This window comes from Solanum tuberosum, unplaced genomic scaffold, assembly GCF_000226075.1.
Source record: "Solanum tuberosum cultivar DM 1-3 516 R44 unplaced genomic scaffold, SolTub_3.0 scf00060, whole genome shotgun sequence".
NCBI lineage: Eukaryota > Viridiplantae > Streptophyta > Magnoliopsida > Solanales > Solanaceae > Solanum > Solanum tuberosum.
The window spans coordinates 1,177,067-1,197,957 of record NW_006238985.1 but is presented as its reverse complement, the minus strand read 5'-3'; the positions used below and the strand labels follow the sequence as shown (position 1 = coordinate 1,197,957).

The 20,891-nt window shown below is 33.4% G+C and overlaps 2 protein-coding genes and 1 non-coding gene across 3 annotated transcripts; 2 read left to right on the top strand and 1 right to left on the bottom strand.

The window, feature by feature from the left end:
- Positions 1-1,638: 1,638 nt before the first annotated feature.
- LOC102601798 (zinc finger matrin-type protein 2) lies at positions 1,639-7,844 on the bottom strand. The gene is made up of 10 exons (XM_006344685.2): positions 7,551-7,844; positions 7,368-7,448; positions 7,252-7,276; positions 6,774-6,856; positions 4,818-4,850; positions 4,362-4,440; positions 4,185-4,237; positions 2,581-2,641; positions 2,285-2,367; positions 1,639-2,100 (listed from the first exon to the last, which is right to left on the bottom strand). Exons 1-10 carry the CDS (start codon positions 7,569-7,571, stop codon positions 2,011-2,013), a joined length of 609 nt encoding a protein of 202 aa, XP_006344747.1. The 5' UTR covers positions 7,572-7,844; the 3' UTR covers positions 1,639-2,010.
- TRNAP-CGG (transfer RNA proline (anticodon CGG)) lies at positions 7,795-7,866 on the top strand. The gene has a single exon. It is a non-coding gene; the product is annotated as a tRNA-Pro (tRNA).
- A 5,081-nt stretch (positions 7,867-12,947) lies between these two features.
- LOC102601464 (protein disulfide-isomerase like 2-1-like) lies at positions 12,948-19,208 on the top strand. Its single transcript, NM_001288541.1, is given in 11 exon segments — positions 12,948-13,158; positions 13,771-13,855; positions 14,780-14,877; positions 14,976-15,031; positions 16,231-16,348; positions 16,491-16,518; positions 16,607-16,698; positions 17,800-17,956; positions 18,050-18,174; positions 18,368-18,467; positions 18,890-19,208. Coding segments are annotated over 11 exon segments (1,080 nt in total). The 5' UTR covers positions 12,948-13,003; the 3' UTR covers positions 18,956-19,208.
- The last annotated feature ends 1,683 nt before the right edge of the window (positions 19,209-20,891 follow it).

Below are 20,891 nucleotides of genomic sequence, written 5' to 3'. Positions count from 1 at the left end.
ATATTATCACCATTAGTGGTTAAACTTCTGTAGCTATCCAAAGAGTTGCAACTGCCTCCTGAGATAGAATGTTCCAAACTTGAGGTCAGACTACAGCAAGGGAGACTAAATTCTCTTTCACACGTAAAGCTGTTGGCAGTTTTAGAATTTTCTACCCTATTTGCACCCTGAAATTGATGCTAATGAGATCAACCTGGTACATCATACTATTTTTTTCGTTTTGTAAGAAAAAGCAAAGCAGTAATAATACAAAAATAGGAATTCAAATAGCTGCAATAACGCCTCAATCTTAAATTAGTTGGTTTTGCATATAAATTCTCAATATCAATTTTATTCCATCTTCACCAATATTTTTCCAATGAGACAAACTAGCGATATTGGTGGTTTTCAATATCGATTATGGTTTCGCCTTTTTTGTCCATTCCACAATCATGAAACTCTATCAACCACATAGATATTGGATAATCAAGTTCACCAAAAACTTAAGAAAATGAAAAGAAATCACTTGATACTTTTCCTCCTCAAAGATATTGAACTTAGGGTGTGTTTGGTATGGAGGAAAACATTTTATGGAAAATATTTTTCAATTTTCCATGTTTGGTTGGCTTTATATTGGAAAATGTTTTCCAATCAACTCATTTTCCTCAAATTTAAGGAAAATGACTTCCCTTTCAAAATTAAGGAAAACATTTTCCAAAACTGTATTTCATCCTTTAATTTGTTTTGCTAACCCTTCCCATACCTTGTACCTGACCCTCTCCATTCAAAATAAAAATAAAAATAATTCTTATTCTTTAAATTTCAAATATATTTTTTACTCTACCACCAAACCACCCCCCACCACCATCACCACAAAAAAAGTAACTTTTTAAAATATTTCAAAATTATTTTTTTTTTTTTAAAATTACGCCACTCCCCTCAACAAGGCCACCCCCACCCAGGCCACCCACTCACCCGCCACCCTGTCAATTTTAAAAAAATAAATAAAAATTGAGAAATATTTCAAATTTGATTTTTTTTTTGATTTTTTACATCCCCTACCCCCTGCCATCCCCATCAATTTTTATTTTATTTTTTTAAATTGTTTTCGAAAAATATTTCCAATTTAAAGTTTTTCATTTGTGCACCACCCCTACCTCCAACCCCCCTCCCCCAGCGCCACCTCCCACTCGAGCCACCCCGTTAATTTTTATTTTTTTTAAAAAAAGAAATTGTTTTTGAAAAATATTTCAAATTTTAAAATTTTTTCTTGGTCGGATTTTGAAATAGTCATCAAGGTCTTGTCCTAGTTTGGGTGTCGAGGTCAAATCCTAGATTAATTATCCTAGAGAGTATTTTTTAATCTCAAGCAAAAAATAAAAGATATTTTCTGGAAAAAAAATTCATTCTCCAACCAAACACACCCTTAATCACCGTAATTTTTATCCAGTAATTGACCGTCACTCACCCTTTGGGTGCTTGTAAATTTTCCTAATATCACATTTAACTTTTGTTCAAACCAAAACAATACAAATAACTTGTGAACTTTTCATTTCAAAAGGCTTTGTTGTCTAAAAATCTGAACATCAGAATAAAAAGGAGTATTTTCAAAATGCATGCAACCTCAAAAACGCCATAGCAAGAACTGTTTATCCTCCCTCAGTTCCTTTAGGTATACGCATCACCAGGCAATGAAAAGTTCATTGCACCATATATTTATTTTACATAATATCAAAGGGAAATGAAAAGAAGAAGAAAACGTCAACTACCCATCAAATTACTAGTTTTTAGAAATTTTCATACCATAACCGTTCTTCAAACTACCAAACCATGGTTACAATCAGTTCATTGAGAAAATTCTGGAGACTAGCTTATCAAACATGAGATAGACGAAACTCAACTGCCTGACTACTATGGTACCAAAATGGAATTTCTATCTCACATTTTAGACCTTTTCAAAGTAAACTACGAGCCTCTGGCAGATTACTCCAGACTAAACTATCTTCGCAATAGATTCATGGCCAAAGGCGATCACTTTTTTGAAGTTTTGAAACCTCCAAATCCCATCATAGCTGCAACATCAGGGTCTATTTCAGGTTCCTCTTCTGAGACCTTCTCTTTCTGGATATCAATACAGATCATCAAAGTAACCATCAACAAAACTTTGTTAGAGAAAGCACTGCCATAGAAAGGGAGAGTGGGGAAGTGATAAAAAAATAAGTATATGACCAAAATCTGACTCATGATATCAGTACCATAATCTTCGAATCTAATATCCAAAGGTAAGCTTCACAGAACTACAAACCTTCTTCTCTTTCTTCTTTTCTCGACGTAAACGTTTCCTTTCTTCCTCTTCCTGCTGCTGTTTCAACATTCGCTCATCAAAATCTACAAACAAAATGAAAGATGGTCATAGCAGTTCAATATGTGCATCCTAGTCCTCATACCTAAGAAAGCAGTGTGGAATTATTTTTTAATCAGTGACAAACTGAAATGTGATACAGAGGAAAAAGGAAAACCACATCAACCTATAAAAGCATTAACCATTCACTAAGCTGAGGCTGATTATCAATTCCTCTTTTTTTCTAGTTAGATTTCTACCTTGCACAGTAAAGCTTCCTGGATCTTTGCGCTTCTTGAGTGATTCAAATCGTTGTTGGACCTGAGAATCAAGAAAAAAATAAAATTGGAGCCAGATATGTTTATCATCTAGAGTCTAAAACATTAAGCAAGGATATTCTGAATCATTCATTGTGCCTATTTATAGCACAATCAATATGCAACTTTTTGCTGAAATAAGTAATAACTGTTAGGTCTTTCTTTTGAATTAATACTTCAGAAATTAGTTGGATTCACCTAAGAAATGGATATCTCATGTATAAAATTAACTTACCACACAAGACAGTCAAGTCCTTCAGTGATATTGACATCTTTCAAACAAATTTCAACTTTAGTCAAATCCTTCATACTTTCCAACACGCTCTATTAGGGGTTTAACTTACTGATATTACTGAATAAATAATTTTTACACGGTCAACGTAATTTAACCAGTTATAACAAGTCCTTTACCCTATTTCCATGTTACCATATTCAGGCTTGCTATAAATAGTTACATGATGTTGTAGGTCAACTTCTCCTAGTGATAAAGAAGTTAAACTCTTTAAGAATGAACACAGGATTATCTATAGGTACTTCAGAATGGAGGGAAGGGAGAAACCCATAAAAAGAAAGAATTTAAGCCTGCAACAAAGATCATTTATTTGTGCCAGAGAACCCATTCACTGGCCCAAATTATTTATGTATCGAAAACCATAATATAACCATGTTATGCGCGAAGACAAAAGTAACTCCAGAATACAATGCAGACTCTCAAATCTATTGCCTTCTCAAAAAAAAAAAAATGCAGACTCAACTTTTCCAAAGGCATGGACAATTTATTCTTTCAAGGGACCATCTCATCCTTACGTTCCCTAAGCAAATCTACAAACTTGAAAACATGTATCCCTTCAAGAGAGATAGAGTTTCACTAGAAAAACGAAATTCTAAAATCTGGTACTCAGGATCTTAACAACAAATTGACAGGACATCAGTCACTTTTGAAGAAAGAATATACCTAGAAATCCTACTTCAATCCCCTTTTTTTATTTCTCAATATCCTAATGTTAGTCCAGATATTTCCTTCAGTTTTATAGCGGTGAGGAATCAACATTTTAAAAGACAAAGTTGACACTCACCCCGAACTCACCTTTGGGTGAGGCAGCACTAAAATGCCCTGAGACAACCATGTGGGCTTTAAATCTAATGAGGCTAATGCTCAATACATGGGGCGTCAGTCCCATGCACGCTTTATCCCTTGAGATATTCATAATGTATGCCCATGTCATTTTATTTTCAAATTTTCTCTTTTTTTCTACAATTTGTAAATATGGTACTTTACAATTAAGAATTTGGTAACTGTACTGTTATTATTGTGCACAAATATTATAATACCAAGGTAGTTAAACCAGTTTCTGAGAAAAGTTTATTTTGGGTTCTACACACTTTTAAATTACTTTCATATTCTTTCACAATTTATCTATTTTTAATTGAACTTTTGTTCTTAAGAACTGAAACTATGCAAGGTCTATTCCTAGTGAATGATGTTGTTACTTATCAATACAAAATAGAAACAATACTTCCTTGCCAATACATTATATTCAGCCCACCTGCTCTAGAGAGGATCTTTCCACCCGCATAGACATACCCAAAGCTCGTTGATCTGGGGAAAAAAACATGCATCAATCAAGTATAAAACAATTGAAGCAGTTTTGAGCAAGAAAAAAGGCTGACAGGGGTGAAGTACAGCAACAAGTGAGAAGGTTATAGGTATCAATATGACATACGCTTCTTCCCGTTGATATGGTCTAAGTAGTTTGCAGAATCCTTCACTACACATTCACATACTGGGCAATAGTATCCAGCCTGCATGGAAACAAATTATTTCATTTATATCTAACAAGAGATAATATTGTACCTTAATAAAGAAACAGAAAATATTAGTGATCACTAAGCAAGAGTAAGGTGGTTTAAGTACGATATGCACAACAAGTTGTAACACAAGTGTTTTCTTTTTATCAAGAACAAAGTTTCTTATCTATGAGAGCATATATTGCAAAACCTCTAGGGTCCAAATATGCCCCGACTACATCTGATTGACAACAAATGATCCTTTAATCCAATATCTGGACCATGTCCTTGCTGCTTGACAACAAGAAGTTGAAATATAATAAATACAGAAGAAAGAAAATTGCATCGGTGCAATTAGGAATTAACATGTAAATAAGAACAATGGAAAATACCTGCTGACTTAATGGTGCAATTGGAGTAACCACCTGCCAGAAATGAATAACACACAAATGAGAAATTGATGGATACATTGAAAATACATAAGAAGCACGTGCTGACATTGAATTATTTCAACAAGTTGAATTCAGGAACTACAAGAAAAAGATATTCGCAAGCAATAACATTCAAGACACCAGGGGAAAAGAAGGAGCAACAGAGAGGAGACCCAAAGCATGAAAATATATCCTTTTTTGCTCTTCCAATTTGGAGAACAGGGATGGGTTTCGTAAAGATTGATTTGGGGTGGATCTTCTACATATTTAGCCTAATGTCTAGGGTTCTTGGAGATAATCATGTACGGAGTTATGACACATTTGTTTTCTGTTCATTCTATTAGAATTTGACCTAGCGAAAGAGGAACTATAAAGGCAACCCAAACTAAAGAAATTATGTAAAAACATATCCCTTAGAAGGAAAACTAATCCCCATATGTTATATTATCAACAGACAAAATTCTAAATTGTGTCAATCACAACAGATATCCAAGTCCATATAATTCAGCTTCACTAAAAAAGGATGCAAATGAAGGTACATACAAGACTTGACTAAGAGCCTTTTTTAATTGGCTTATTTTAAGTGTTTTTAAGTCAAAACGGCTTTTAAACACTTTTGAAGTGTTAGGGTAAATTAAAAAAAAAATGCTTATAAGCACTTTAGTTTTAAGCTAAAATGGTAAAAAATAAGTCAAAAGCCATAAGTTGGAATTTCTAACTTAATGGCTTCCAACTTATGGCTTTTGGCTTATAAGTCAAAAGCCAAAAGCCAATCCAAACAGGTTCTAAGACCTAAAAGGCCGTGAGTGTCCATCTACAAAAGTTTCTAGAATGTTCAATATGTATGGTCCGCATGTTGAGATTATTTTGAGTGCCACTTCCGAAGAGGTATCCATTGGGGGACAAGTATATTTTAGTTCCATAGATTAAGGCTTTCATGCATTCATATACTTCCAAAGAGGTGGTGACTTATCACCTACATAAAGTATAACCCCTTCTGGAACATAATATCCTGTAGACATGCTTTACGAGAGGCAATCCACCCAACACATGCTACTTTACGAGGATCTCTAGTTTCTCATAAAATTGGCCAAGGCCAAGTGACCCAAATCATGTTCCTGTCATCAGTTTTGGACTACATTCTATAACATGTCTTCACTATGAATATTTCAGTTCTATATGCAGTCCAAATATACTCCACCAGATTATTTGTCTTCTTCCTGGTTCCCAATCATCAACATTAAGAAGTCAATCAATTCCCCAGCATTGACAGTCCTTGTTATTTCCTAACCATTATTCCTCCTACAATGAGCACTGGTATTGTCAAGATAAAGGAGAAAGTCATAGATCTCGAGAATTCCTCCTCCAGAGTAGTATGCCATATTTAAACATCTAGCAACCCTATTGTCTTCATCTCATTCCCCACCTAAAAGTTTACATGTTACTGAAACTCGTCCCACAATCCTCTAATATATTTCCAAGACACACACAAGAGGAGAAGAGTACATTTATTATTATACAATAGCAGTCTTGTATGCAATATTTGGAATTAATAACCTTTCTCCAAGACAGTGGGACTAGACATTACAGCTTATAGTCCACTACAAACATGAAAGAGCTAAGGTTTGCAAATAATAAAAACTTCTTCATCACACTAGAGGCTACAGAATATCAAATGAAATTTAAATGACAAAAAGCACCACAAAATCTCAAAGTTTGAACAGAAAGTCACAGTCAATGCAAATAAAAGAGCTGAGAACTCATATAAACTTCTGTTAATGTCATAGATGTTCCTCTCTCACACACAATTTAGAAAAAGGAAAAAAAAAAAGAGTCAACTTGAACTGATAGTTGAAAACATCATATTACAACAAAGAATAATGACGACACTATGAAAGAAAAGAAATTGTGGCAAACCTGAGTCTTTCCCAACCGAGATTCGAGGTCCACTTGATAATCTCTTGGTTTCAAGGGCTTCCTCTGCATTGGAGGTCCTTTTGCTGCACAAAAAATGATGATATTTTCAATGATGTAAAACTCTAGGTTTCAACTTTCAGCTCTATGGATACAACACTAAGCAAAGCACCAATCGATCCATCACCAATTCCACCTACATCCTACACTAGTTGGCATCAGCTATACCAATCACATATCATATACTAACTACACCTCCATCCATACTAGTTGGGACATGGGATCAACTATATCAATCCTCCATATTCATCCTACACTGTTCTGGCACATTCCATTACTCCAGTAAAGAATATCACGTGTATCTGTAACATACAGGTCTCTGGCCAAACTAAAAAAAGACAACTAAACAAAATCAATCAAGTTAAACAATCCAAGAAAAAGATACTCCAAATGTGCATGTTAATAATTATGATAGTCTTACACTTCGATTTCCGACCATCCGCCTCCTGCACCAAATTGCAAATCAACCATGTCAATAAACAAGTAAATAACTAAAACATTTAGGAAAAAATGGAAGATAATTTATGATTAAAACACCTGTTCATCGCGTTCACGAGCACGCTGCAAAATCTCTTCTCTGTCGAACTTTTTTCGAGAAGTATTATCAACTCCAACAACCTGCATTCCGCCATTAAAGATACCAAGCACTTATATCAATAAAATTAGACCAGTAAACAAAAACAAAAAGTGAAAGAGGGATAAAGAGAAGAACTGAGGTACATGATTGCTGGACTGATCCATTGCTTCGGGAATTGGACCAGTTGCTGGTACCGCTAGTTGAGAAAAACTTGTGGAATCGACAGGGAATTGCAAGGCCCGGTCCCGGAGAATGAATATCAAATTGTAAAAACCCTAGGTCCGATTTTGTGTTCAACAAAGGAGACGAATCAATTTTCAGGAAGGAAACGGGAAGAGTGTTTTCGTTCGGTTTCAAATAAGATAGCTCAGAAGAGGATAAACCGACGGGTGTTTGGTCCAGTGGTATGATTCTCGCTTCGGGTGCGAGAGGTCGTGAGTTCGATTCTCGCAATACCCCTCTGCTCTTTTGTCATTGTCTGTTCAAGAATCCCGATTAATCAAAATTCACACATTGTAACTTATAAGCTCGATTATTTCCTATTTGAGCATTGTATGAACTATTTCTAAGTGCGACATTATTAATATGATTTTTTTTATATTCAAAATTTAAATTTAAATTTAAATTCAAGGCTTCTGGCTTAAATTATAGGATCTTACTCAATTATTTCATCACAACTTAAATTTGTGTGCTCATCTTCTACGGCAATTGTAACTTGTAAGAAGTCCATGTTGATAAATGTTTCTTAGCACCAATCACAATTATTTTTTAATGTGAATTTAATAATGTTTTTTAAAATTTATATCTTAACTTGAAATGATAATTATGATTATTGTATTTCACGTAAAAATGTAATTTACCCCATATTTATAATTTCTTATATGAATCTACCATCTTTAGAACACAATTTGAGCGTTATATTCATTTTTATCTAAGTACTGATTATTAGTACGGTAGAGATTGTTTATTATTTTTGTGACGGTTCATGATCTAAACAGGTCACACATATATCTTGGTACATGCTCCTCGATGTTGAGGACTCTTTGAAGAGTGGTGAATTTTGTGATATTTTTTATTGACAATCTTGTTTTTTAAGAAGTTGTTCAATTATTAGCGAGTTGAATTGTATATGTAATGTGGTGGGCTGATTTAGATTGATCCCAAATCGAATGTTGATTAATTACTTCTATTTTAATAGAATATTCAATTTGAAGATAAAATTTCAAATTACAAATTTAAGCGAAATTCATATTGTTTTCCTTGGAAAAAAAAACAAGATCATTTACTTGTCTACTTTACTGAAATTGGATATTCATTTTTACTTGTTCAAAAAATTAAAAGATAAATTTCTAATTTTTCCTTATTATTTAGAGTAATTTACGTATATAGTCACTCAAAAATAGTCTAATTACTCTCCATAGCTATAGTTTGCTAATTACGATTCCTAGTTACATGTTATAGGGAGGAGAGTGGCGAGCGATATTGGGAGAGGGCAGAGAGTGAGAGAGAGGTGAATTGTATATTATACATATGTATTTGTATATCTGGCGAGCGAGATTGAGAGAGGGAGAAGAGAGGCGAGCGAGATTGGGAGAGGGAGGAGAAAGGCGAGTGAGATTGGGAGAGGGAGGAGAGCGGCGAGCGAGATTAGGAGAGGGAGGAGAGAGGCGAGCGAGATTGGGAGAGGGAGGAGAGCAGCGAGCGAGAGAGGGCAATAATTTATATAATTCGCATCTCGTTTGTGTAATTTGCATCTCGTTTGTATAATTCACGTGTTTTTGTATAATTGAGTAATATAAAGTCTGGAATTATACAAATATGATAAAACTCGAAATAAATAATTGATACAAACATAAACATATGAACTTTAAACAATTATACAAAATATACTATACAAATTACATCATATAAATTATAGAGATAAGAGTTTGAAAAATACTCCAACTTTGGTCGAAATTACTGTTACGATACCAAACTTTATGGAGGACCTATTACCCCCTGAACTATTTAATGGTGTATTTTAAAGGGATATATGTGCCCACGTGGACACATTACTATTTATAATTTTGCATTATTTTTTATGTACGTGGGCAAATATATATGTTTAAAAATACGGTACTAAATAGTCTAGGGGGTAATAGGTCTTCATTAAAGTTTGGTATCGTAACAACAATTTTGGCCAAAGTTGAGGTATTTTTCAGACCCTTATCCCTAAATTATATTATACAAATCTGGAAACAACACGTTTATACAAACTTTAAGAAGTCATACACAAAATGATTGAATGTATAAGGTGACAAAACTGAAAAACCAAAGGAAATTATCGTCATATACAAATACAAATGATCGTATACACAAGAATTGTTAGAGCTTGTTTGGCATTGTTGCTGGGAGGCATAAATGTTTTTTTTAGAAAAAAAACACTTATTTTGAGAAATTAAGTGTTTGGCAAATTCTTAAAACTGCTTTTAAATGGAAGCGGAAACAGTTTTTCTGTTGTTGGGAAGAAGCTAAAAATTTCTGTTTTAAAAAAAAAGCATAAGCAGAAATAGAAAACCAATTTTTTAAGACTAAAATATCCCTTACATATATACATATTTATCAATATATATCTTATTAATTAATCGACATATCTCATAAGTTTGGTTGATTTTTATTCAAGAACTTTATTTTTTATTTTTATATAATAAATTTTTTATTTTATTTATATATTATATTGTATATATTACTTTATGTATTATTTTATAGAATTAGACATAAAAGTAACAACGATATTTTTGTTGTATTAAAAAGGAGAAAAAATAACAATGAAAATTTTAGATCCTCCAAAAAAAAGTAACAAATAACAAATTTTCTTTTCTTAATTTGCGTATTATTTTATTTTAGTTTGAATTTTAAAACATTAAAGTATTATAACAAAAAAAGGATAATAGCTTAGATTGAATCCAAAATATAGGTAATAAATAACAAAAAAGATTCTTCTTTTTAAAAAGGCAAAAGTATTCATTACCCCCTGAACTTGAATTTATTCGGTGTACACCTAAATTATATTCCGTTTTAATTTTCTTAAATTTAAAATTCATTGTTTAAAAGTTATTTTTGAATAAGGACTGATTTCGCGGAACTCCTTCTGAATTTGGATTTTTCTAGACGTGAGGTTGGTCGATTAAATTTTAAATTTGTCTGAAATTCTTACCAAGTGTTAATCTTTGTTTCCTTTGCTTTTCATTTACATTTTCCCCCTATTTTTCATTTAAAATATGCCAAATATTAAAGAAAAATGAAGATTTTACGTTTTTTTTTTACCGTTGTAGCTGTATGATGTGGCAAAAAATCACTTCCTCACGCGCCTAGCAGAGTGTGTTGCCAATTTCTACGCCAGGTGGACAATAAAGGTGTACGCGACGGAGGAATAAACAAGTTCGGGGGGGGGGGGGGTAATTAAAACAAAATTTAGTTTAGGTGTACACCGAATAAAAAGCTTCAAGTTCAGGGGGGTAATGAAAACTTTAGCCTTTAAAAAAAATCAACAATATTTATCTATGTACAATATTGATTGAAAATTTGAATATGTACATTTCAAATAATTAAATTAAAAATGTAATTAAAATTTTTTTATTAGATGTTTAAAATAGTTTCTCTCTATAAAATATTCTTACTGTTAAAAGCACATTGATACTTGTCATTTTTCGTAATTTGACTCTCAAAAGCACTTTGTAAAGAAAATAAGTCAAACACAAATTGTTTATCAAAACACTTTTTAAATGAATTCGCCAAACACAAATTGTTTTTTTTTAAAAACACTTTTCTGAAAAACTATTTTTAAAAAGTGCTTCTAAAAATAAATAATTTTTAGCAACAATGTCAAACAGACTCTAAGTTGCGAATTATAAAATGTGGCGAATTATAAAAACTCGAAGTCAGCCAACGTAATTAATGGTTAATGTTAGTCGCGAGTGGTAATTATAACAAACTATAGCTATGATGAGTAATTAAGTAGTATAAATTTACTTTAACAGCATAATTTTTCCTATTATTAATTGTAGTTATTTTTAATGCATTTCACAATAATATAATTAAATTATTATTTTTAAGAGAGGTCTCAAATTAATACTAGACAAAAATGAAGGAGGAAGTATTATTTTACTTTTATTATTACTCCCTAATTGAGAGTGGGAGTAGTTGGGTGCATTGCCATGTAATTAGTAGTATTACACTAGTTTGACTTATTAAACCAGGGTGGCAGGGCCCAATTGTCATCAACGTGTCATCGTCTTATTTGTTCGAACATGTCATAGACAAAGTGGAGTCTCATTCGTCAAAACTCAAAACATAATATCTTTGTTTTCTTGTTTCTTTCCGGATTTTGATTGTCAATTTTCGTAATCATATTTTCCTCTTTGTTTCGTGTGCTCAGTTACCGATAAAATTAAATCTTTTAAATTTGTATTTAAACGTTAACTATGATACCCAATCAATTATCATATTTTTAAGAAACTCATATTATACAAATTATTGCACAATGTTTTGAAAATAATTTTAAATACTTTTTTCGTTCTTTTTTATATGTAATCCTTACTATAAATAATTGGTTCATAATACCTCAATGCATAAATTACAATATTATTCATATTATATGTTTGTAAGTTATTAGCCTTGAAAATATAAATTTGACCAACATAGAAAAACTTAGTGAATAATTCATGTTCATTGGTCAAATTAATTAATCAAAATAAATTAATTCATATTCATTGATTGAAAAGTTGACTTCAACAAAAACAAAAATTAATTAAGGGTAGAATAATAAACTTACTTAATTTCTTAATGCACATGAAATAAAAAATGGTGACATATAAATAGGAACATGAGAGTATTAATTAACACAGACTTGCCTTATTTATAATAATTTCTTGTTTTTCATTCGCAGGTTGGTACCTACCTACCTATATGAGAGCCCAACCAAATTTGAATTCGCGCTTGAAAGTCCAAATAGGTAAAACTTTTTTTAACAAAGACGACTTTGTACTCAGGCCGACTTGAACCCGAAATCTTTAGTTAAGGATGAAAGAATATTTCCTACTCCACCAGACCACTACAATACTTGTTAGTGTCCTATTTATTACTCCAGTCCAGTAACAACTTTTTTATTCGTTATGATAATTATTCTATCACCCAAAAAAAAGAGACTATAACTAAAATTTGCTTGTAGATTACGAAATATTACCCTCTTTTAAAAATTTATTATAATAATTAATATATAATTTTAAATCTTATAATCGATCTAAATATAAGTAACTAACTAATGTTTAAAATAAAATATAATTTTTTTCTTGATATAATAAAATAGATAAATAAAAATAAAAATATATGTTTGGTACAATAAATGAGTAAAAATGAATAAAAGGAGTAGTATTTAATATATTTTTTAACATAATATATGTATAATAGTGAGAAAAGAAAAACATATAATAACACGTTTTCTATAAATACTAAACGGACGGAGCCATTTCTCAATTTATTGTTTGTTTGTTTGTTTGTTCCCCTCCTTTTGAAAAACTCATAAGAACAAGAAGAGGAGCTAGTAGAAAAGAAAAAAATGGGGAGATCACAGATCTGTAGTGCTTTAGCAATTTTAGCTTTGTTCTTCTTCTCTTCAGCTTTGGCAGATGATGTCGTTGTTTTGACCGAAGAGAACTTCGACAAGGAGATCGGTCACGATCGCGCCGCTCTCGTTGAGTTCTACGCTCCTTGGTTCGTACATCTTTCTGATTTTCTTTACCAATTATGCGGATTTATTATCTTCTTTTGATTTAGTAATTTGCGAATTTTGATAGATGCACTGTATTGTGAATGCTTAGTCTGTTAATTGTGTGTTTCGGTAATTAGATCTGTGTTTTTCTTGATCTAAGATAGTGTGATCCGATTTGATTTGCAATAGCTAAGATGTAGTTATTGCTTCGTAATATAATCGATTTGATTAATTTGTTCGTTTCCTAGAGTTGTTTTAGTTCATTTGATTGTCAGTGTGTTGTGCACAGCAGCAAATTGATTTAAGTTTCTTGTTTCTTGAGGTTTTTAGACGTTAAGTTTCTCATGATTGGATATAACGATGTGTGATGTGCTATTGTAATTCTAGATACTATTATTGCAGAATCTTGAGCCTAAACTAATATCTCAGGAGTGTTTATGGGATTGATTTGAGTATAGTGTTATATGGGTGCAAATCTTGCTTTTGTATATGGAGTTCTTGTTGATTTTTAATTACTGAGATGTGTGAGTGCTAAATATGTAAGGTTGCTGCGAGATCGAATATTTCTAGGTTATGATGTGGACTAATTGGGTTCATATATTGGCCATGGGCAGGTGTGGGCACTGTAAAAAACTTGCTCCCGAGTATGAAAAGCTTGGTGCAAGTTTCAAGAAAGCTAAGTCTGTTTTGATCGGAAAGGTTAGTTCTTCTGAATATGAAATGTCCTCACAGTTTTTCATTGTGTTTGAATCATATGTAATGGAGCTTTTTCTGAGGCCGTAAAAGTTTTCCCTCTCTTTTTGTGTTTCTTTCCTCAATGTATCATACTTCTATTTCCTTCAAGAAACTGCCGAATTCCTCCTATGTTTACTACTCACTCATTTTGTTTAGCGGAGAACTTTGAGCAACTTAACCAAGTGGATGGTTGTGATTTGTGCCTGATTCAGTTGATTATTTCGTTTTATCTGATGGGAATGTAGTTAAGCAAAATAAAAAAGAATAGGAAAGGAAAAAAGAAGTGTATAACTGTGTAATGCTGTTTCTCCCATAAGAGAAGGTTATGTTATTGGTTTCATATGGTGGTGTAGTTTGGGAAAAGCTCCTTTGGATAGTGATAAACTGATTATTTGGTTTGACAAATTTAGTTGGATTGGATGGAACACTGGGTTCATTTATTTTCTTTACCTGTATTAGCAAATGCATTTTTGATTTGTAATTCAATTTGTTTCACCTAATTTAATGGAATTTTTCTTCTTTTTATTTTGAGCTGGTATAATAGTGTGCTGCATGACATAATCTGATGGCTCAACATAGCTGATGCAATTAGGCAACAGTTGTGTAGAAATCATCCATCAGTTATTGCTTGCAACATACCATTGGTTAGAGGTTGAGCTGAGAATTACCATTAACTATTGGTTTCCTTCTATAAAAATCTTAACCTATTTGCCAGCATTTAAGCCAATCATGATGAAAATGAAAATTTTACCAAATGCTAACATTCAGTTCTCTTCGTTGCTTTTTTATTTTGACAAATACTCAAGTTTTTTTTCAGTTAATTTTTCTCTGTTTTTCAAATTTTGTTTTGTTAAGTTTGTGATGGTTCTTAAAAATAATTCTCTGTAGATTGATTGTGACGAACATAAGAGCGTTTGCAGCAAATATGGGGTTCAAGGTTACCCCACTATCCAATGGTTTCCAAAGGGATCACTGGAGCCAAAAAAGTATGTTCATTCATTCTTGCATACTTACAAATCAGTGTTTGATTGCTTTTTTCTTTGTGATTCTTTTGCCCTACTTCTTACAATTTTTCTTATTGCAGATATGAAGGTGCACGATCTGCTGAAGGCCTTGCCGAGTACGTGAACAGTGAAGCAGGTATTAAACTTGCCTTTGCAGCTTGAGTTTTTACCAGTAGAATGAGTTGGCTGATTGTGTATATAAGTATGTAGTGACTTTTATTGTATTTTTGGACTCCAATTCAGGATATGATATGCCACTACTTATGTTGACATTCTGTCATGGATCTATCTGAGCTTTTATGCCTTGTGTTGTAACAACGGTTGAATGTTGTCATCCATATCTGAAATTATGTTACCTTTCTTAAAAAAGTCATCCATATCTGAAATCTCCCTGCTCTGTTAGTACGAGTGTGTGTGGCAACTTGGGTTGGGGAAATAACATTGTGAAATCTTTAAGATGGTTGAAGAAATAAATTGACACCTTTATATTTGTAGTCTTAATCTCTCTCCATCCCTCTGCATGTAGTGAAGCTCACTTCGTTAAGCTCCTTTTCCTTAAGGTCAGCTTCCTTGAACCATATCCGGTTATTTACTTCTCGAGGATTTATACTATTTATCCAAGAGCATCGTGTACTTAGGATATTCATATTCTCTGTAACGGCAATCTGTTCATCACTTTCTGTTAGTTCAGAAAAGTAGAGGGGAAGGTGGAGTTTACTGGTGTGTTGGTGAATTGTTCTCAGAATGTGACAGACAGCTGTACAGTGTGCTCCATATGGTCAACGTCAATTTACCTAGAAGATGGTTAAGGGATTCCCAAAATCTGTTTGAGACTCCCTTCTGAATGGCTTATTTTCCTTTATTTAGATAATGGGTTTTGGCGTGTAACTTTCAAGTATAAACTTTGGTTTCTCTTGTTCAAGTGTGAGGCGAGAATGTTGGACTTCCGGGGAAAACATCTCTGGTTTTTTAAAAATTGTTGTGTGCATCATTTCTTCTAAACTTTTATCACGAGGAAATTTAAATGTTACCTAATTTTGTGATCTTGCCTCTTGTTACTTGAACTGTCAATAAACTCATATTTTTCGAAATTTTTTTTGTGCTTAGTGTAACCTGAAGATTAATTTGGAAGTAGATAAGTACTATGTCTGCTGGTTTTTCATTCCTATAGGATTTAGCATCCTTTTTTTTAGTCAATATTACTTGTTGATGGTGAGGAGGATGATAAAGTGGTATTTTAATTTTGAGAAAAAAATGGTTAAGACAAATATCTCCAGACCTTCAAATGGATTATATCAAATACGCAGTTCTGACACTTCTGTTATCCTATTTTAGGGACTAATGTGAAGATTGCATCTATCCCGTCTAGCGTTGTGGTGCTATCTTCAGATAACTTTGATGAAATTGTGCTGGATGAGACCAAGGATGTGTTGGTTGAATTTTATGCACCATGGTAATGATTATCTGCTTGGGAATAAGCAAATCTTTAATAGACTAGAGGTGCTACGAGTTCAATATAGCTGGTTCTGAGCTCAGTGAGCCAAGGGTCATCTTTTCTCCATCTACATCTCTGATTTATGCTTTACTTTGTGTAGGTGTGGTCATTGCAAAAGCCTTGCTCCTGTAAGTGCATTAACGTCTTATGTTGAAACCTCTAAGAGCTAAGTTACTATGTGAAGAGATCTGAATTCATATCTGTTTATGAATGCAGATTTATGAAAAGGTAGCTACAGCGTTCAGACAAGAGGAAGATGTTGTTATTGCAAACCTTGATGCCGATAATCACAAGGATCTTGCAGAGAAGTAAGTTCTACTTGTTATCTAATGTCACAATGCACTCCTTAAAATGCATATTTGCACCAGCTTATTGAAATGTCAAAGCCGTCAAGTTCTTGTCATGACTCCTCAATCATCACCCCCTCCCTAATGTGCTTGCTTCTATAAACCTATAGAATAACTTCATGAATCTTTTATCCCTTACAAATTCTTCAAGATACTCCAACTACCTGGCCCCCCATTATATTTTCATTAAAACAATAATTTGTGTCTAATGTTAGAATGTAATCATAACCATCCCACTTACTCCAAGAAGAGTATATTGGGGAGGCAACAATGGAGGCTTTATTTTTTGGTGTGAAATAGATGATAGACAATAGATATCAGGAAATATGAGTTGTGTTGGGTGACCCTGTCAGCATCTGGCTGGGGAAAGAAAATATGGCTACCCAATAGCATACATCTAGCAATTCTTACGCCATAGTCCATCTAGTAGTGTAGTTAACTTCCAAAAACTGATTAACTAAGGAATAGAAAGAGAGGTGATGAGACAAAGTCATTGCATTTTCTCTTTTTCAAAGTTAATTGTGTTTTTCTTTTTCCTCTAAAAGGTTAGGTTTCGTCCATTCCTCATTTATGAATAAAAAAGTATGTTGGCTGTGGAAATAGTGTGTCCTTGACTTCACATTCCCTCAGTGTCAGATATATGCTTCTCTGTTCCAAATTTACCCTTTTCTGTTACTGTTTTGGTGCCTCTCCCCAGCTAAACAAAGTCCTCCCTTCCATTCTATCTCGATCTCTCTTGAACACATGTACGTTTTTATTTTTTTTATTTTTTATGACAAGGGAAACCCGCAGCCGCTACTTGGGTGCGCACAAGGTAAAACCCCCGCTCCTATGCAATAGCTCGCAAACCACATAGGAGAGGTAACCCACACTAGGCAAGCCCAGTGCGACGAGCTCGACCCAGAAAGCTAACCCCTTGCTTTCGCTGGCAAGGGGTTTCAAACTTGAGACCTCCAACATGGAAGTCCCAAGCCCAAACCACTGGGCCACCCCGAAGGGTCTGAACACATGTACATTCTTGCATGCACATGCAGCATAATAATGTAAAATTTTGCTAAGCAGGTATGGTGTAAGTGGCTATCCCACACTGAAATTCTTCCCAAAGGGAAACAAAGCTGGTGAGGATTATGATGGTGGCCGAGACACAGATGACTTTGTCAATTTCATCAATGAGAAGTGTGGCACTAGCCGTGATTCAAAAGGACAGTTTACTTCAAAGGTTAGTCAACAGCTGAATAAAGTGATAAATTAAAACATTATAACATTATTTTGTCCTTGTTTTCTAACTTTCCTTTGTACCTCATGGCAATAGGCGGGTATCATCGAATCACTGGATACATTAGTGAAGGAGTTCGTCAGTGCCACAAATGAGGAAAAAAAAGCTGTATATAGCAAGATGGAAGATGAAGCTGGAAAACTGAAGGGTTCTTCTGCAAGGTAAGATTGCATTGAAATGTATATTCGTCATAGAACACCTTATATTTTTAAGGTGTAGCATGGTTCCGGTTATATTATGTTACTTGAGTAGCAAAGCAAGCAGGAAGAACTGATGTTCTGCACCTGGATTTGTCTTTGGTGAGAATTTGTGTTTGCGCCTTTTTCTCAAGTCCTTTCTATATTGTCTTTCTAGGTATGGCAAGATTTACCTAAAGGCTGCCAAGAGTTCCATGGTAAAAGGAGCTGATTACGCCAACAATGAGATTCAGCGATTAGAACGCATGCTTGCCAAGGTATAACTGAACTTTCCTCTTCTGCATGTTCTTCTTATCCATGTGCAGCAGCTATCCCCCTCTGCTCTATCTCTGTTTTCCTGTGTCCCACACAATTGTGATTACAATTTTGATTACTTGGCACAATTCCTATTTCCTGTCAATAATCCACCTGTGCTAGGTGAAAAAGGTGCTGAATTAGGGATGGGGATGAATTATGGAGCATAAATTGCAACATTACTCTGCTAATTATGTCCTTCAATTGGAATTTAATAACAATAATATGCTGATAAAAGACTTTCAGTAATCTACTGATGTAAAGTTTCGAACTGTTTTGTTTGATAGTTTCCAGTACTTGCCTACTTGATTGGAGGGAACTTTGAAGTTCCTGCTTTTAACTGTTGACAGAAGTTGACTTCTCTTTTGTATGCTTGATTCTACAGTCAATCAGCCCCACTAAGGCAGATGAGTTCACCCTCAAGAAGAACATTTTGGTGACATTTGCATGAAGTCCTTGCTAGTGTTGCAGCTTGTGATTATACTGCCTGGCTTGGTATCACGTGAGTTTTGCCTAAGGTCGAGAATTGCATTATCTGGTTAATCTTCTGTTGTACCTTTTTGTACTCAGTAGTATTGGACACCACAGATCTATTTAGGCATTTTGTTTAGACCGGTAGCTATATCAACTTAGACTTTATGTCAGTTATGATTATCAGCTTATTTTGAACAAATAATTAGTAAAGTATTATCATCACGGCACTTCAATCTTCTAACTTCTACTGCATTAAACTAGATTTCATCTCACATTATGATGCTTTATAAGCCCTAAATGGTCTGCATCATTGTCTTGTTTGTTATTGTTGTTGGATCGAGAGGGGCTTGAATGGGTGACATAGCTCGTGAGAATTCATATTGTAGATCCAAACTTTCCTGAGATTGGGGCATGGTAGTAGTAATAAACCACTGCAGGGTTCTGACTTCAGAGTGGGGTCTTCCTGCACCTCTTCTTGTTTCTGCCCCTATGATGTGCAGAAAACTCTTATGATTCTAGTGTGGGGAGGGTTATCATATAGCATATACAATGTGCAGTAAAGATGTTTTTTTACATGCATTAAACATTCCTTGGTTTAAATTAATGCCTGCGACTATACTTATTTGTTCAGTTCTCATTTTCATTACCCAAAAACAAAACAAAAATAATTGGAAAACTTCAAAAGAAATCGAAACTATCCATTGGTCACATTTCTCTTTTGTTTCTCTATAACTACCCTTTTGATCTTCCCCTGAGTCTACTGTCTGCGTAATAAACGGATAAACAAACTGGCTAAATAGATTCTTTAAATCGGAGGATTTATTGATGTGCTCTAAATTGGACTTCAACATGATTCTCTATTTGCTTCGAATATCTGTAGATTCAAAGTTTTCGGACAAGTAGTATACAAGAAATACTTGTAGACCTTTGAATACAAGTAAAAATTATTAGCTATATAGTCATAATACCTAACATATTTAGTCAAAACAACAACACTTTAAAATATTTATTTAAAATGACAGAATGTCAATATTTTCAAAAATAATTTGTATTCACGTTTTATTATTTATATTTCCTTTTATTAATCAAAAGAGTCCATAATTGGATCAAATTCTAACCAATAACAGATTAAAAATAAAAAACAAATACAAAACTATCCATTAATATCTTCCCACATCTTAGACGTTTCCCACCTTTCACGTTTCGCAATTAAAGTTTTTGTTTTCCCCCAATTTTCACGTTCTTAGATTCTCTTTCTTCAAGTTTTTTGCTCACATTGAAACACAAGGTATTCAAAGCTCGATTCTTCAACAAAATTGGTGGATTAATTCAAGGGATTAATCGGTTGGTAAACAAAATCTAGAGATTAATTCAAGAAATTTTGAATTTGGTAAAGGTAATATCGATTAGTTATTTAGATTTCTTTTGATTTGTTTTCAATATCACCGTCTATGATTTTATTTAGAATTGTACATATTACGAATTTTCAGTTAATTTTTTTGATTTTTATTCAAGTTTGTTTACATATTCATCTAATATTTATGTATTTCAGATTTTTAGTCGTTTAAACAATTTTTTTCTAATTTCGTTTTAATATTTTAGAAATTCCTCCAAGACGTGATTACTAGCATATGAATGGTGGTTAGAATCTCTTCATGGTATTGGCACTAAGGGATCTGGGATCAATTTCAATGGCCCCATTAAAGGTGCCACAAGTTTCCCCAAGTTATTCTTACGGCAATTGCTTTCAATAGAACTTTGTGGCATTGGTTTGAATCGGCTATTGCAGTTGAGGCAAAGGCTATGTACAATACGAGATTCATTTCAATATGGATGCTAAATTGTATGTCAAATTGATCTGTAGTTCTTGAAGAATCATATTTGTATTCATTTATTTTTTTCACAGCGTAATG

What these genes read in the sequence shown, in the direction of transcription:
- LOC102601798 (XM_006344685.2), bottom strand. Translation starts at nt 7,571, where the DNA reads ATGGATCAGTCCAGCAATCAT. An exon ending in TGGATCAGTCCAGCAATCAT is followed by an intron (nt 7,449 to 7,550) that starts GTACCTCAGTTC and finishes GGCGGAATGCAG; the next exon opens with GTTGTTGGAGTTGATAATAC. An exon ending in AAAAGAAGAAAGAGAAGAAG is followed by an intron (nt 2,101 to 2,284) that starts GTTTGTAGTTCT and finishes ATTGATATCCAG; the next exon opens with AAAGAGAAGGTCTCAGAAGA.